The sequence below is a fragment of the Nothobranchius furzeri genome, chromosome 6, assembly GCF_043380555.1.
Source record: "Nothobranchius furzeri strain GRZ-AD chromosome 6, NfurGRZ-RIMD1, whole genome shotgun sequence".
Classification (NCBI taxonomy): Eukaryota; Metazoa; Chordata; class Actinopteri; order Cyprinodontiformes; family Nothobranchiidae; genus Nothobranchius; species Nothobranchius furzeri.
This window is the reverse complement of record NC_091746.1, coordinates 49,958,664-49,976,194: the sequence shown is the minus strand read 5'-3', so window position 1 is coordinate 49,976,194 and position 17,531 is coordinate 49,958,664. Positions and strand designations below refer to the sequence as shown.

Below are 17,531 nucleotides of genomic sequence, written 5' to 3'. Positions count from 1 at the left end.
GCTCACCCTCACCAGGATGTGAACGTGTGTGTGAATGGGTGAATGACTGATTGTGTTGTAAAGCACCTTGGGTGGCTCCAGTACACTAGAAGGCTCTGTATCAAATACAGGCCATTTACCATTTAAACATAGTGAAAAAAGACTGTTCTGTTTTAGATAGAGGAAATGAACATAGTCAAGACTAATTAACAAAAACACACAAAACAATCATCTGCAAATTGTATTTTATTTTTTACTTTTTGTACCCTTACATTTCCTCTGATCGTCTTCTTCCTGTCTTGGCGTTTTACCTCTGACCCCTTGTCTCCTTGGCCTTTACAAGCCCTCTGTTGATTTTCTAATCCTGTAGTGCTTTTGCCACTGCTGCTCTGCTTTGAACCGAGCAGTTGTTTAAAGTGATTTAAGGATGATGTACATTGTTATATAGGATAATTTGGCACCAAGCCGGCAGCTGATTGAAGCATTATTAGTTGCAGGAAGTCATAACATGTAAACAGCTGCTTTTCTAAGAAGTGGTAAAGCTTGATTTGTGTTCAGATGTTTTAAGTCCAAAAATTTATTACAACTTCCACAACTTATTATTAGTGAAGCTTTTAGTTCTATGTCCTGGGGTTGTTGCTCCTAGTAGCTGAAGTTACAAACTCATTTACATGCACGTGCCATATTTTCTGTTTTGTCCAGAGTGGTAGAAATGCATCAGGCTTTCTATTGCTGATAACGACGCCGATATGTAGGCAACATTGTCAGTTGATGGTCAATATGTACTGCCAATTTTCATGGCCGATATCTAAATGTTTTCCACCTTATTTTCATGCTTCAATGTCACTAATGATATCACTTGATGCATACAATTTTTGAAGCTGAATAAGTTTCTGAACTTTGAATTTAACCAACTGTTAAGTCCTAACTTTGTGCACTGTTCCGTGTTAAACTTTGTAGCTAACCCTGCACTGATGACCTCTTTTTAAAATCATTTCCTTTTTCTCTTTCCTCATTATTTAATCACAAATTTTACTTTCCCACTTTTAATGATTTTTTTAACATCAGTTTTTAATCACTTTTTATTTAAATTTGTATTCTTGTGAAGGACCTCATCATTTTGATCTTAAGAGGTGCGATATAAAAGATTGTTTCTTCTTCCTCAACAGCACTGGGCTGCCTGAGGATGTGTGTGACATTAAATTGGCTTTACTAAGGACAAACTTTGGCCACTGAATACAAAATAGTAACTATCGGCCTGATAAAGCTACCAGAGGTGTGACCAAGTCACTGCTTTGGAAGTCACAAGTAAGTCACAAGTTTTTCCAATCAAATCTCAAGTCAAGTCCAAGTCAAAGACAACCAAGTCCAAGTCGAGTCCAAAGTCAAGGAATTGGAAGACAGTCCAATTCAAGTCCAAGTTCTTAACTTTGAATTTTCAAGTCATAATCAAGTCATCTTTCCAACTTCAATTTAATGACAATGATAATAAATAAATCCCAGAAATTCATTTGTTTGCCCAAACAAGCAGAAAGTGCAACGGAAATTGATTGTAAACAAAGTGCTGCTGCATTTAGCAGTACAAGATCAAACTCAGAACGAAGAACGACTTATGATTTTTGTCCACATCGTGCCACTTTTGTGCTGAAATATCAAATGTGCTCAAGTCATCATCAAGTCAACAGATGCAAGTCGATTCAAGTCGCAAGTCATTGGCGTTCAAGTCCGAGTCAAGTCGTAAGTCTTTATAGATTTTATCATGTCAAGTAAGGAGTCATTAAAATAATGACTAGAGTCTGACTCGAGTCCAAGTCATGTGACTCAAATCCACACCTCTGATAGCTAAGCTACCCACCGACATATGGTCTACCTCTACTGCTAAGTGTGGGTGAAAAGCTAACACATAGCTATTTTGCTTACACAGAAGAAGTCTGTTGTTATCGGCTCTCTACTTTAGATGTTAAAGGCTGGCTAGGATAGGCTCAAATTTAAATCTGAAACTGGATGGTCATTAAATGGTTATGCTGTATACAAATCTAAATTAAAATGGGATCATTTTTATTTATAGATTTACGTCGTTTTGTTCATTCAGAGCATTTCCTCATTCTCTCTCTCTCAGCTTGTCTGTTGTGTGAAAGGCAGGTTGAAAGAATCTGTGTTGCATGGCTCAATGCTTCCTGGCATTTTCTTAGTGTGTTTCTGAGCTGTCTTACTCCCTCTTATGTGATGCATGTAAGAGCCAGCTGACAACCCAGTCTGAACTGTTCAGCTGGAGTGTGGTGAGAAAAGCAAAATACTCAAATCAGGCTGCGTGGGTTTGGCTGTGCATGTTTTTACATGTGCATCAACATGATAAATACAGAGCTTCTGCTCGACTGCGATAGCTAAAAGAGGCAAGTCTTTTTCTGCATAGGAATGTGTTCAGTGGTCTTTTAAGTAAAATGTTGCTTGATAAACTAATAGCTGTTTAATAATTGACTCAATGAAAAATGACAGGATTACAAGTCTTACTCATTAATTTTAGTGATATTAGGGCTGCAACAAACGATTATTTGGATAATCGATTAATCGGATGGGGTCTCGACACGATTAATCGATTAATCGGATTACATGGGGACATTTTTAAAAACTGCTAGGGAAACGTTATTTCTCTCCTTCCTTCACTTTATTTAACACAACATTATTAGAAAACAGTTCAATAGCAGAAAAACAACATGCCATCACCTAAATTGTCTTATAAGGTGTATAGACAGATACCCTAAGCTACATCTATCTGTGACCTAAAATGCTTGGTCCAAGTTAAACAGCTTAAGGGCAATTCTCATCTGTTTTGTTTGATCTCATCTGTTGACATTTATTTTAAATGTAATTAAACATAGGCTGTGAATTAATCAAAATTGATCACTATTTCCAAAAATGACTGAAAAAATACCAAATAAAACAAAAGTAAATGAATGCCATCCTCCTTGCGATGATGCCCTGGGCAACTGCCATAAAGTCACATCAAGAAATGCTGCTGATCATTCCAATGATCCCAAATAGACTCACATTAGGCCACATGAAAGCAACTGAACCCAAAAATATATTAACCAGTATATAACTGCACTCTCACACAACACGCCTGCAGCAACAGTTAGGACTCCTCCCTCCCTTTTAAAAGCGTTTTTGCTTCCGAGGACATTGTGGTTGTAAAACCACACGCTAGTAGTCTGGCTCCAGTGTGATCAACCAGTTTCTGCGGGAATGTGACGGCGGAACCAGGGCCAGATTAACACTTTGTTGTACCCTGGGCAACAATATTCAAGGGCTCCATCATCACGACCCGAGGATCACCATAATGTGGTCACATACAGAATATTTTACTGTAATATGCAGTAAATATACTCAATACTTGAATGCCTGACAACACTTAACCCGCCCAGAGTAACCTTTGACCCACCTCGTGTGGACTGACCAATGAGGAGAGGGTCTTAACTTGAAGCCCTCTCTTCATTGGTCAGTCTGCATGAGACTGACTCTCAACTGACGTTCAAAGTCATAGGCAGCGAAGCGTCTCTGTGCAGCGCAAAAGCCCGGGTGGACAGTTTGTTTAATGTAGGGTGATCATATTTCCATTTCCAAACAAGAGGACAGGGGATCTGTGCCTATGACGTCACACTATGGCAATGCCACACAAACCATGTTGGGACCCATTTTTTGTAAGAACTAAATTAATATCAGATTCTGCCAATAAAAGGGCTCTAAAACAATTCATATGTAAATATTTTGCATATTTAATGCAAAATCTCATTTTTATGCTTTAGTGCTGCAACAAGGTTTTATTAATAATAAATTATTATACCTTTTGTTTTACTACAGCATCGGTAAGCTTCCTGTGCACAGATTATTAAGGATGCTTGTTTCAGCTGGGAGATTAGACGATAGGATCAATGAAAAAATAAGTTGTCACACGCTCCATGGAAACTTTCAGAGAATCCACAAATAGTGGCTTTCAAATGGTTTTGTTACTTTTTGCAAGTTTATAAAAGCAGCAGATGAGACAGCATGTCTGATAATTTAGTTTTTCATCTGATAATATTAGAACATGTCAGTGATGTCTGAGGGGCTTTTATAAACACCGTATAACTAACACTCCTGGAGAGGGTATGAATTACACAGAGGCTTCTGGGGAGCCCAGTTATGGGGGGGGGGGGGGGGGGGCATTTTGCCTTGGCCCCCAAAATGTCTTGAAACGGCCCTGGGTGTGTGACTGAGTTTTGAAGGTGATCTGAATTGTATCAGATGTATAAATATGACATGTGTATAACTTATTGTTTTTTACAGGTAAAAACGTGTAGTGGAGATGAATCTACCTACATTTTACTTTTCAACACTTTGTTTTGTTTTCTTGTTTTTATTTAACTATTTTCCTGTCCTGTCTGTCTCTCATCTTCCTGTATCTCCTCATAATTCTCCAGAAAATCTGTTGCCTGGGTTCTTACCTTTTCACCTCATCAGTTACTTTTGAGCAGATCAAAGCTTCTCCTGACCGCAAAGCGCAGAGCGCGTTTTCGATGCTGCGTGAGGTGACATCACCGCAGCACAGGTGATGAGCTCCGCAGTAGCGAGCTTCAGGCACAAATAAGACAGAAAGTAGAGAACATGTGCAGACAAGAACGATCGTGTGCTAATTATAGTTTTTTGGTTGCGCCACTTTGAGAATGGACCGTGCGCTGGAAACAGCTGTCTGGATCGCTGCGCAACAATGCGGAACCGGTTCGCAGCAGCGCAAGTCTGCAGGCTCTCCCTCGCGCTGATCTGCCGGTACCGGCTCTCCCTCGCGCTGATCTGCCGGTACTGGCTCTCCCTCGCGCTGATCTGCCGGCTCTCCCTTCCGCTGATCTGCCGGCTCTCCCTCGCGCTGATCTGCGGCTCTCCCTCGCGCTGATCTGCCGGCTCTCCCTCCCGCTGATCTGCCGGCTCTCCCTCGCGCTGATCTGCGGCTCTCCCTCGTGCTGACCTGCCGGCTCTCCCTCGCGCTGATCTGCCGGCTCTCCCTCCCGCTGATCTGCCGGCTCTCCCTCGCGCTGATCTGCGGCTCTCCCTCGCGCTGATCTGCGGCTCTCCCTCGCGCTGATCTGCGGCTCTCCCTCGCGCTGATCTGACTTGCTCTGGTCTGCGCGCAACGGCGGGCGGGAAGGGGGGGGCGCTTTTGGAAGAGTTGTGTGACACAACGAATCGATGACGCAATTCGTTGCCAACGCTTTTAGTAATCGATTTTCATCGAATTTATCGATTCGTTGTTGCAGCCCTAAGTGATATACAAACATCTTACCTGCGATTGGCTAGCAGCATCTTCCACGTCCTTTTTACCTATTCTTTTTTAGATAAAAAATGCAATATTGATGTTTTAGCTCCTCAAATGACACAAGCATGAATGTGTGCCATGATGTGGAGTTGCTAATGCTAACGGCTAGCTTCTTCTAGCCAAAGTGCATTCTGCTCCCTCCTGGCCACTAGCATTCTTTTTTTGCAAGCCAAGGTTGGTGAGACCATGAATAATAATTTTCCCTGTGACGTACAGTTTCTTTGCATGGTTAATGCAGGTGACGGGTTCAAGACCATTTACATGTTCAACATGCATGTGTAACTCAGTGTCCCATCGTATTTCAAAAAGAACAAGTACGACACAGTTTCTCAGTGAATGAGCCCCTCAAATGTTTATTTTGAAACCAAAAGGTGTAAATCAAGACTGAGACCCTCAGTCAACTTGAATTTTTTTTTTAATCTACTAATTTTTGCTGGACATGTGAGCAGCAGAATGTTCTCTTGAATTCCATTGTTTTTGTCTAAGATTTAACAGACTGAATGAAACGCTTCACTGTGGTGTTTCAGCCCCTCGGTTTAAGGCATCTCTAAATATTTCCAAGCATTCAAATAATTTTTGGTATCAATAATGTTAGTTTTATTGGCCGACAATAGATGGTGTGTTAAGACGTGCACAAAGGCACTGATATGGAACCGTGTTGGAGGAGGCAGAGATCTGTTGCTGAGGCCAGGGAGGCGAGCTGGGTAACAAGGCAACCATTATGAGTCTGTTGGAACTGCAGGCTAGAGAGACAGAGTGTTAGGTTGTCTTTGCATACAGATGTGCACCTGTGGGGGAGTATTTTGTGTTCATAATGCAGCTGCTTTTCCTGCATGTGTGATGTGCAGTTCAACTTAATAATGTGTATGTTTATCTCTTTATAGATTAATGTGTCCAATTTTTTCATCAAAAATGGACAGGGTCTTCTTCCCATTTGATATTAATGAGTCAGTTGGGCTAATCCGAGGATTAAATAAGTCATTTGTCAATCACAGTATGTTCATATCATCTTCTAAACCAGACCTGAGGCCTCATTGAACAAAGTAAAGGAAAACGCCTCGTTTAGTGGAGCGTGGGTGTTGGTGCCACCATCATATGACAATATCTGCAATCTTGCTGATAAATGTTTGTACTGTTTTGTATTTACACTTAAAACTACTGCATAACAGCTATTTTAGATTGAGTTGAAGCAAACCGGTGTGTTTGCTTCTCAGCTTTGATGTATTTGTAGTCTGAAAACTATACATTTTATTTAACCTGCTGACCATTAACTAAAATATCATGACTATAATAAAACATACAAGTATGTATTTGTACAATATTTGCTGTAGGCATTAGGTATGGGTATCTTTGACATTTTAATCGATATGCTACCAATTTCCAGTACCTAGGAATCGATACTTAGTAATATTTTTCATTTCTTGATAAAACAATACATTTATTAGTTGCCATCTGTCAAAAAAAAAAAAATGGCAAAAATGCTCCAGAAAAAAAAAACCAGGCAGTAACTTAAATAAATGAGTCTGGTGGTGGAAGCAGGATTAAGTCAACTTGTGGGACAGACACAGTCTCCGAGAGGGGGCAGTAATGGTCAGAAAACAACAGAAGACATGCTTTTTTTACTCACAATGCTAGTTGGATCCATTCGCTTACTGTGTTTAATGCTAAGATAATCAGAAGTACAGCGGGGTCAAGAGAATGACTGAGCTGGTTATAATTTGTTTTTTTTTTCCGCTGGTAAATATGCCAACAGACAAAATAATTTTTTTTGGGTGGAATGTGTCTTTAAACAACATACTTTCTGATTTTAACATTTGCTTCGAACACTCCAAATAAAAAATTCATCAATGACAGCAGGGACGGTCAGCTCTAGGGTTCACTAAGACGATATGGAAAATTACATGATTTTGACTCATTTTCCTCCTGCCAGATGGTCATTATTCCACTTTAGAATGTCTGTCTTTGGTGTGAATGCAATCAGAATTTTTGTCAGATAAATGTAGTCCTTTTGGTCGATCTTCAGTCCCTTTAGCTCTCAGTAAAGGTTTGCCTCGTCAGACTATTTACAGAGTACAGATACCCAAATACATGCCCACTAGGCATGGGTGCCGAATTCGGTACTTTTTAAGGCACCGACCGAATTCCGCGGTACCTAGGACCGATTCACATGGTATGAAATGGTGATATGCTTTGGTACCTGTCCTTCAAGACATCAATTTGCAAAGATAGACAGCAGCACATGTGCAAGAGCGTGATGTCGACAGTCTATGCAGGCAAGCTGTAAACGGAGAAAGCAGCATGTCAGAGAAAAACCTCTAAAGCAGGGTTACTCAAATATGGTCCAAGGGCCACTAAACAAAACGACCTGGAAGCACAGGGTTCAGAGGGGGGCCTGCAGGCAGCCTATTGAGCACCGCAGCTATAAAGTTTAAGTCTTAACTAAATGCAATGGGTGACTGGGTGATGACAACATCGACAACAATCGTGAGGCATCATCATCTTAATCTGCTCCAGCAGGTAAATAAACGGTTTAAGAGAACATTAGCTTGATATTTTTGCATCCGTTGACATCAGCTAATGGTGCATTCCCTTTCTCCTCGAAACTTGGAAATTCTGACTTCCGAGTAGGAAAAATCAACTTTAGAAAAAGAACGGCAAAAGGAATAAAGATACACAGTATCCTAGTGATTGCCTTCTTGACTGTTATCATAAGTATCCTCATTAGGTATTGATCTCCCTTTGCTATTTCTTCCCGTATGGATCCTAGGTACATTAATTTAAATATCTGTGGAATAAAATATCCTAATATTATTTTGGTGTTCTTGTATATGTGGTTCCAAAAAGGTTTTATTCTCTTGCGTTCCCAGAATATATGGGTATGGTTGGGGTTTTTATTTCCACAATTCCTCCAACAGCTCATTTGTTTCTGTATTTGTTTACTTGTAATTTTAGGTGTGATAAAGTATCTTATTTGGTTCTGCCAGGCAAATTCCCTCCATTTTTGTGATTGTGTTGTCCTATTTTGTGTTTCCCACATCTCATTCCATTCCCCTTACAGCATTTCTTCCTTAATTTCTTTTGCCCATTTTTCTTTGATAAATTGCGTTGATTGGTTTTCTATAGTTATTGTTTTATATTTTAAGGATAAGTTTCTTTTGGGTGCTGGTTTTGTATATGTTTCAATCATCATTGTTATTATTTGATTATTCCCTTGAATTTTATTTTGAATTCAGTTGGTATAGTAGTCTCTTAGTTGTAGATATCTAAACATATCCGTATTTTCCCACTTCAAATTTTTCTTTAAGTTCTTGGAAACTGTTTAGCACTCCTTTTTTCTGAATGGTTCCTATTGCTGTCATTCCTGTCTCGTTCCATTTTTTGAATCTACTGTCCATCTTTCCCGGTTCAAAGTCCGAGTCCCAACCTATCCATCTTAGTAATCTTATTTCTTTGTCTATTTTTAGTTTCTTGCTTATCTTCCACCAGGTTTCCAAGCTAAACTTTGTTACTGGGTCCAATTATTCAATATATATATTGCGTTATGATGTGATAGGTCCGACCCTCCAATTTTGCATTCCTTTATTCTGTATCTATATTCTTTTTGTATCTCGAGTATTTTTTATGGTGTGCTGAGTGGTGGGTATAATTTTTTTGTGTGGGGTTGAGTTCTCTCCATATATCTATAAGTCTCATTTCTTTAGTTATTGTATTTATTAATTTGGTTAGTGATTTTTTATTTGTTGTGATACTTGTTGTATCGAGTTGGGAATTCATTATTAAGTTAAAGTCTCCTCCACATATACAAACCCCCTCCATTTCCATAGCGTATTTAGCATGTATTCATAGAATTGTTTATTACTTTCTGGCGGTGCGTATACATTGGCTAATGTTACCATCTCCTTTTCAATCTTTCGTTTGATTATGATAAATCAGCCTTCTTTATCTCGGATTTCTTTTACATTTTCATAGTTTTGTGAATTAGATATTAAAATTGCCACCCCTCTTTTCCGGTTGTTAGGACATGTATTATAGTATGCATTTTTAAACCCAAGTTTTTAAAGTTTTTCGTGTTCTTTCTGTGATAGATGGGTTTCTTGTAGAAAACTAAATTGTATTATTTCTTTTTTGATTTTATTTATTATTTTTGCTCTTTTTATTGGATTTCCCAGCCCATTTACATTTGATAACATTATTTTAATGTCTTGGTTTTTATCGTGCGTCATTTTTATTATTATTCTTTCCTCTTTTGTTTTTCACTTTCTCTTGATACATTCTCCCCTTTTTCCTTGCAGATGGCCTTCCTGGTCTTGAGATAAAGAAAATAAAAATAAAATAAAATAAGATAAAATACCCCCGCCCCCCTTTATGAACCCCCTTCTTGTAGCAACCAAACTTAGAACCTATTGCAACTAGGGCTGTCGCGGTTGAGGAATTCCCCCTGCGGTGATTCAGGGTGGCTTAATATTGCGGTGTGCGATATTATTGCAGCACTTTTTTTTATTGCAGTACTATCTAAACATAATGCTTACACATTTAAAAAAGGTTAAAAATTGCCGTGCCTTCTTTTATAACACTTTACTGAATGAAGATCAAAGGGCAGTAACAACACAGATCGCAGTAACATTTGTTTCTCCAACAGTCGGAGTCCGATTGAACTTAAAAACAACAAAATTCAGGAGAATGTTAAACTTTTAAATGCAAATTTGGCTGCATCATCTAACAAATAAGAAACAAGTCCCCATTGTGTTTAGTTGTTTAAAATCAAGCATAAAAAATTACATGTACCGGGCGCGGGGCACTATCATTTCACTTTCACACACACGAATGACGGTGATTTATAGCTCGGTCACGTCCTTGTTACCCACAAGGAAAACCAGCATGTTAACTATATATGGTTTGAGAGAGGATCTGAGAGGGGTGGCAACATTTCCAGCAACACTGAAAACCCTCTCCGATGGTGCGCTCGTTGCAATAACGCACACGTACTTGTGTGCGACTCTGGCGAGCAAAGGGAATCTCTCCCGGTTGTTGCTCCACCATGTCAGGGGGGTTTCTGTAGGGTCGATGTGTTCCTCCTGCAGGTAGTGAGTGAGCTCCAGCTCAGCTCAAACTCTCTTCGGGACGGTTGCAGAAGCAGTGCTTGTCCAGGACTTCAGCAGGTCTCAGAGTGTTTATTTATTTATTTTTATTTATTTTTGCCGCTGGTGGCAGCTCTGTCTCGGCCAAGGACTCTGGCTGCGCTGCAGCTGACGTACTGAATACCAAAGTGCTCCCAAAGGAGCGAAGTAACGTTTCGTTTTGATACCAGTGCAGCCATCCTTCTCAACATGCATCATTAAGTTGAATCAAGTTCAGTAATCGCGGTGGCCCATGATGCAGCGCGGTGGGTTTCTTCATATTGCGATATTTCATTTTTGCGGTTACCATGACAGCCCTAGTTGCAACAAGGTAACTGTCTTTGAACTTCCATTCTGAGATGCCCACTAATGACTCTCTTTCCCTCTTCTGGGGGAATGCCTTCCTATCAAGAAGGGCCCCCCTTCCTCCCCCTCAGTCCTATTCATTCCACTCTAATCCTTACCTAATGTCTCTCGTTAACCAACATTTTTATTATTCTTTTACCTTTATGTTCGCCTTATTTTTCTTGAGCGATATTTCTCCTTGGTTATTCTCCATCTGCCTTTTTTCTTCTGAGTTCGTATTCTTGCAGTCGTTCTCTGACTCTGTTCTTCATCATTCCGTTGTCCCCCACCTTTTTCCAGCTTGCCATTCCCTTTGTATTAGTCTCTTTATTCTTGTGTATTTCTTCTGCCAGCTGGAATCCTTCCACTTCCCATCCTCGCGTCTTCAGGTCCCTCGCAGCCTCCTCTGCATTTTCGTAGCTTTTCGTTCCGTCTTCCCAGAAGATGCGCATTGTAGTGTAGGGTGTTAGGAATCAGATTTTCATGCTCTTTAATTTTTTCTTTATTGGGAGATACGCCTTTCTCTGTTGCAGAACTTATGCAGTGTAGTCATGATCGAAATACACTCCCTCTCCTTCGAATGTCATTTTTTTCTTCTCCCCCAGGCTTTGTTCAGAATTATTTCTTTTGCTTTACTTTGCTGGAAGTGTTTTATTATGGATCTGGGTGCCTGTCCTTCCTTCTAATGGACACTTGCAACTTGAGGTGCTTTTCTTAGCTGGCTGTTGCCACCCACAGCAGCCTTCAAATTCTCCTTTTTTAAAAATCTCTTCCTCAGCTAGCTTCTTTACAAGTTGCTCAGACAGAATTTCTGTATTGATCCAGATTTAAAGAGACTTACCGTAAATCCTCTAATACAGGCCCGGGCCTGTATTTGACTCAAGCTCATCAAGCTCCAGGCCTTTATTGGAAGGAGGGCCAGTATTAGAGACAGGCCTCTATTTCTATTTGAGCAAAATGAACTAATGGTTCGCTGGAGTTTTTGACAATTAAAATTGCGCCCACATTTTCAAAGTTAAACACATTTCTTTTAACAACAGTAGTTCCTGCTTCAGCCCTCTCCCCCCTCCCCCTGCGTAGCAGCCACAAACTCACTGATGCGCCTGCAGCCTCTCGGAGTTCCTGCTGCTCTAAACATTAAAATAATTATTTCATTGTCTGTTCCTCACTTCTGATTACCTTCAATGGTGTCTGTTTGTTGCAACCAGCAGGTACAAAAACTAACTTGTTTTTATTTGACTATTTTTCTGTCCTGCCTGTTTATTATCTTCCTGCATCTCCTCTCAATCCTAAAGAAAAACTGCTACCTGGGTTCATATATATTCACCTCATGAGTTACCTTTGAACTGCAGTTCTAAAAGATCTACCGACCGCAAAAACAGCGGAGCGCTCGCTGTTTGGCGGCCGTATCAGTGATCAGTGCGTCGGAGGACAAAGTGATGCGCGCAGCGCCCCGCTCCACAGCAGCGATACACATCAGGCGCAAATAAAAGACAGAAAACATTAAAGGAAATGAACCGACATGAACGATCGCGTGTCAGTACCGACGGTCTGGTACAGCGCGTTGCCCCACCCCCCGAGCGCAGGAGCTTGTCACCTGCTGACAGCAGGCTGCTGTCTTTTCCGAGGGCTGCATCTTGCCGGTCATTATCGCGTGACAGCGACTAGTCGACGACAGGCATAAAAAGTCACTGTAGTGAAATTGACTAGTTCATACAACCCCTACTGCTGCTCTCCAGAGTGTTCTGCAGCATAATCAGCACGTTCTCTTTGAACTTGATAGTGTAATGACCTGGCTGGGGTTGTAAGCCAGGTGCATTCTGGGTATTGTGTTATATGTGTTTCCTATCGTTCTGCTAGTTCCTATGTGTTGATTTGCGTGTTGTGTGAGTGTTATGTAAGCCACAGGGAAGGTGATGTGTGTTCTGTGGAGGGGTTGAATTAGCATGGTTAACTGACACCGTGACTCTGTGTGGTAGGAGCGTGATAGAGGATCGTGTCTGTAGCGTTACAAAGCGTTGAAGAAAAAGCCTAATAAAGGTCTGTGTGAACCTCTACTGCCTCCTGCTGGTTGATTTGGGGACTATAACCCTGCCGCTGAGATGCTCATACTTGCTTGTTACCACATTCCACCCGGCCACAATAAGAGACCGGCCATTATTCACCTCCGCTGACTCAGACACCGGCCAAAATTGGAGACCCGGCCTTTAATTGAATACCGGCCTGTATTAGAGGATTTACGGTAAGCTAAGTGGGAAAAGAGCCTTAACGTGTACTAGGGTCAGATTTGATTTACTAATGGCAGATTCTGACCCACTGTCTAATAAGTTTCCTTCCTACTGAGCTGCCAGTTGTTGCAGCCATGTTGATTCATTGAGACCAATATTCCAGGCAAAAACAAAACAACAAAAATACCACCAGAACCACGAGAACAGTACTTGCTGTTGTATTACTCCTTTTGTATGTGGTATCCAAATGACTTTCCATAACCACTAAATGTTTTTGCTACATGAGGTTTTGCTAGGTCAGCATTACAATGTTGATTTGTGGTTTGATTTGTTGAATTACTATTTTATTGTCACACTTGTTTTAAATAGGAAGGTTTAATGGAAGAGACTGGAAGTGTGGTCTTTAGAACATAGTAGCGAGAGACCATTGAATAAGGGGAAAATGGGCATCTTGTTTCTGCAAGAACCTCTCGTCATGTCACACACACTGGCATTTTCTTTTGTCAGTAGTTAACTCATGACTTCATCCCAAAGATACTGTACCTGTAGTGCACCTTCAGAAACACATATCCACGAATATAATTAGATTTTTTAATCTAACCACTGTTAGGCTGCCAGTGGGCGTAACTTAACAGAGACTAAAAAGTGTTATTTTGTGGTTCCGCTCGCTTGCAGGAAAACCACTTGTTCAGTGAGAAGGATGCTTTTACCACATTCAAGTGTGCTTAATGCATTTTTGTCCTGTTGACCCTGTAAAAGATCAGATGGGTGTGTGTAACAAATTTGTCAGGTTCACATTTTCTCTCTTGCATTTGCATTACCATGGCTTTACCATGCACCAGACAGTTGAGCTGAAATAAAAAAAGAATTTCATTGCTTTTCCATTGAACAGTTTAAGCTTGTTCATCCATTGGCAACCTCTCTTCTCTATGAGTGTGCGAAATATCTCTAAACGTGAATGTTATATATAGCATTAGCACTCTTGATAATGCGGATCGAGTTAGCTTGCTATCAGATATGCTTTTCATGGATTTCATCACATCATGACTGTTTTCTGCTTCTTTCTTTTTATTTATTTTTTCTTTTCCTAGGTGATTTTTCTCATCATCTCCCACCACTTCCTCCTTCTGTCTTCCATTCATGAGCAGCGTGGCTGAGTTTAACAGCGGCAGCCATGGATGACAAGGGCTCGGTGGGGAAAATTAGCGTGTCTTCGGACTCAGTGTCTACTCTCAACAGTGAGGACTTTGTTCTTGTGTCTCGACTTGGGGACGAGACACCCTCCTCCACTAATAATGGTAGTGATGACGAAAAGACAGGACTGAAGGTAAGGCTGGTTGTGTAGATTGTTTTATCGACCTGTTGAAATTTGTAGTTTTAGGCTCTTTTTCACTATCAGAGCTTCGGGGCGATTTTTCCGGACATTCACGGTGTACGCCTGTCTCCGTTTCACCGGGCTGACCTGAGAGGACCTTTAGCTGGGCCATTTCTGGAACCACACAAGTCCCACTGTTGGTGTTTGTACTCTGAAATGACCCGTTGTGGTTAACTCATGCTGATTGGCTGTTACTCAGTGGGAAATTATATCGGCAGATGTTGCCAAACAACCAGTGTTTATGAAATTGGAAGAGTTGCTGACGAAGCAGAATGGGAGAAAAGGAAATAAGCAGTGTTGTTGTTGATGTAGCTTAAAAAAAGTCGCTCCAAAGCCGAACTTCCAAAGCCAAAAACTGAGGTGGAAATCTCCATTATGTCGTAATTTACGCTGCATTCTGGTCTCCATGGAGCGCCGTAAAAGCAGCATTTCTATTGGTTATTGAACGCTGCATTTTACATCACACAGTTACTTTCCCTGTCCCCTTAGTGGAATAAATTTTGGTGTACTTTAACAGAACAAAAAGTCATTGTTATTAATGTCTGTTTATTCCTGTGGGTGCCTGTTAGCGCTGGTCAGTCATGTCATTCACTACCAAAATGGTCGCTATATGCCGACGTCTTTCTGAAATCGTGAGAGGCGGATTTTGTATAGGGAGCCTAAGTCTTCTCCCTTTCCGGTCGGCTCATGGATCCCCGGAAGAACGAAAAAATGAATGCAAGTCAATGGGGCTAAAAACACAATTTTTTAATCCGCTTTGCCTTACGCCCTGGATCACACATATGTTCTACTGCGATTTAATTAAAAACTAATGATGGGTGTTTCAACCATGCCAGTTATGTACTTTGAGCTTTGTAAGCTTGTAAAAGTTCGTAATTAGCATGACTAAATTGGCATGTCGCTTATGTAACGTCACCACATAATCTCCTCTCCCCAAAGTAGCTGCTACTCACCAAATAGCCAGATTTATGGTGCTTCTTTCCTCCTGTGGGAAAGATGTGAAGTTTGCTGAACTTACAGCCATTTTCCCTCAGTTTTCTCAGCGTCTGGTTTGATGACTGTCTCTTTCGTGAAGCGCATTTATTAATAATAATACATTTTATTTAAAAAAGCCTTTCTGGTCACTCAAGGACACTGTATAGAATAAAAACACAAATCATTCAATAAGTAAACATGCGTAAACATCAGCAAACAAGGCACTCTAAAATTCAAAGTTGATATGTGGTTATGAAGAAGTGAGTTTTGAGTTGTTTTTTGAATTCTGTGAATGAGTTACTGTTCTTGATGAGAGGGGGAAGGGAGTTCCAGAGTTTGGGAGTGGTGCAGCTGAAGGCTCTACTCCCCATGGTGCTGAGACGGAAGAAGGGCACAGAGAGATGAATGGAGGAGGAGGACCCGAGGGAATGGGACGAGGTGAAGATGTGAACGAGATCTGTGAGGTAGTGAGGGGCGAGGTTATGGATGGCCTTGAAGGTGAGAAGGAGAATCTTGTAGTTAATCCTGGTATGCACTGGTAGCCAATGGAGTTGTTTGAGGATGGGGGTGATGTGATGAGAGATGGGAGTTTTAGTGAAAATGCGTGCTGCTGCATTCTGAACTAACTGGAGCTTACGGAGAGTTTTCTGAGGGAGATCTGAGAGAAGAGAGTTGCATTAATTGATACGTGATGTAACCAGACTATGGACAGAATAGAAGTAGAGTGGACATCAAGGGAGGGGCGAAGACAATTAATGTTATGAAGATGGAGATAAGCTGACCATGTGATGCTATTGATATGAGATTGGAAAGATAGTGTGCTGTCAAGGATGACACCCAGACTCTTGACCTGGGGAGAGGGGGAAACTGAAGTATTATCAACAGTGAGAGAGAAACTGTCAAATTTAGACAGGGTGTTCTTGGTCCCAACCAAAAGAAGTTCTGTTTTGTCTGTATTTAATTTCAGGAAGTTTGAACTGAACCAGGATTTTATTTCTTGAAGGCAGGTGATGAGGGAGGAGGGAGGAAGTGCAGAATTTGGCTTACTGGACAAATAGAGCTGGGTATCATCCTCGAAGCAGTGAAAATGAATATTGAATCTGCGGAAAATATTGCCAAGGGGAAGGATGTATATAATGAAAAGGAGGGGCCCCAGGACAGAGCCCTGGGGCACACCAGAAGAGACAGGAGAGGGCTGTGAGCGGGAGGATTTGATAGTAATGAACTGAGTGCGACCTGATAGGTAGGACTGGAGCCACTGAACTGGGATGTTAGCAATGCCGATGGAGGATAACCTATGGAAAAGAATGGAATGAGATATTGTGTCAAAGGCTGCACTCAGATCAAGGAGGACCAGGATGGATAGTAGACCAGAATCAGCAGCAATGAGGAGATCGTTAGTTATTTTGAGGAGGGCTGTTTGTGTATTGTGAAGTGGGCGGAAACCGGACTGAAAGGGTTCATAGAAGGAGTTTAGTGTCAGATAGGTGTGGAGCTGGGCAGTGACTATTTTTTCTAAGACTTTGGAGATAAAGGGTAGGTTGGAGATGGGGCGGAGATCAGTAAAAATGTTAAGATCCGAACCAGGTTTTTTAAGTATTGAAGTAACTGCAGCAGTTTTGAAGATAGAGGGAACAATACCGGAGGAAAGGGATGCGTGTGTGAGAGCGAAGACGAGAGGGAGCAGGGAGGGAAGGCAGGATTTAACCAAGGCTGTGGGAAGGGGGTTGAGAAGGCAGGTAGAAGGCTTTGACTTGTGGATAATATCTGATATCTCAGAATCACTGGGAAGTTGGAAAATGAAAAATAACTGTGTTGGTTCGGGAGGATCATATGGGGAGGTAGGGAAGATGCTTTGGTTGATTGCACGGTGAATGTTTATTATTTTTTCATTGAAGAACAGAAGAAGGGCATTACAAGTAGCAGTAGAGCACATGTGTGTGCGTGTGTGTGTGTGTGTGTGGGGGGGTGTCGGATGGCCGGTGAATTTTATTGATAATGACTTAGTGTTGCCTCGATTGGAGTTGATTAGACAGGAGTAATACTGTTGTTTGGTTAGTGTAATGAAGCCGTTCTTATACTGAGTCATATGATTTTTATATAGTTCTTTGTGAATGGTGAGACCAGTTTTTCTGTAGAGGCCTTCAAGCTGTCTGGATTTGGTT

General features: G+C 41.1%; 1 protein-coding gene across 5 annotated transcripts in view; it reads left to right on the top strand.

The window, feature by feature from the left end:
* The window catches only part of LOC107372496 (rab GTPase-activating protein 1), a 120,721-nt gene that overhangs the window by 13,140 nt on the left and 90,050 nt on the right, over window positions 1-17,531 (top strand). For 4 of the 5 annotated variants that reach the window (XM_054744894.2, XM_054744891.2, XM_054744893.2 and 1 more), the window contains one exon: window positions 14,108-14,343. The exons of the other annotated variant lie outside the window; for it this stretch is intronic. In XM_054744894.2, coding sequence (XP_054600869.2) covers window positions 14,191-14,343 — 153 coding nt within the window. In that variant the 5' untranslated portion in view covers window positions 14,108-14,190. The remainder of the gene's footprint in view (window positions 1-14,107; window positions 14,344-17,531) is intronic. 5 annotated transcript variants of the gene reach the window in all.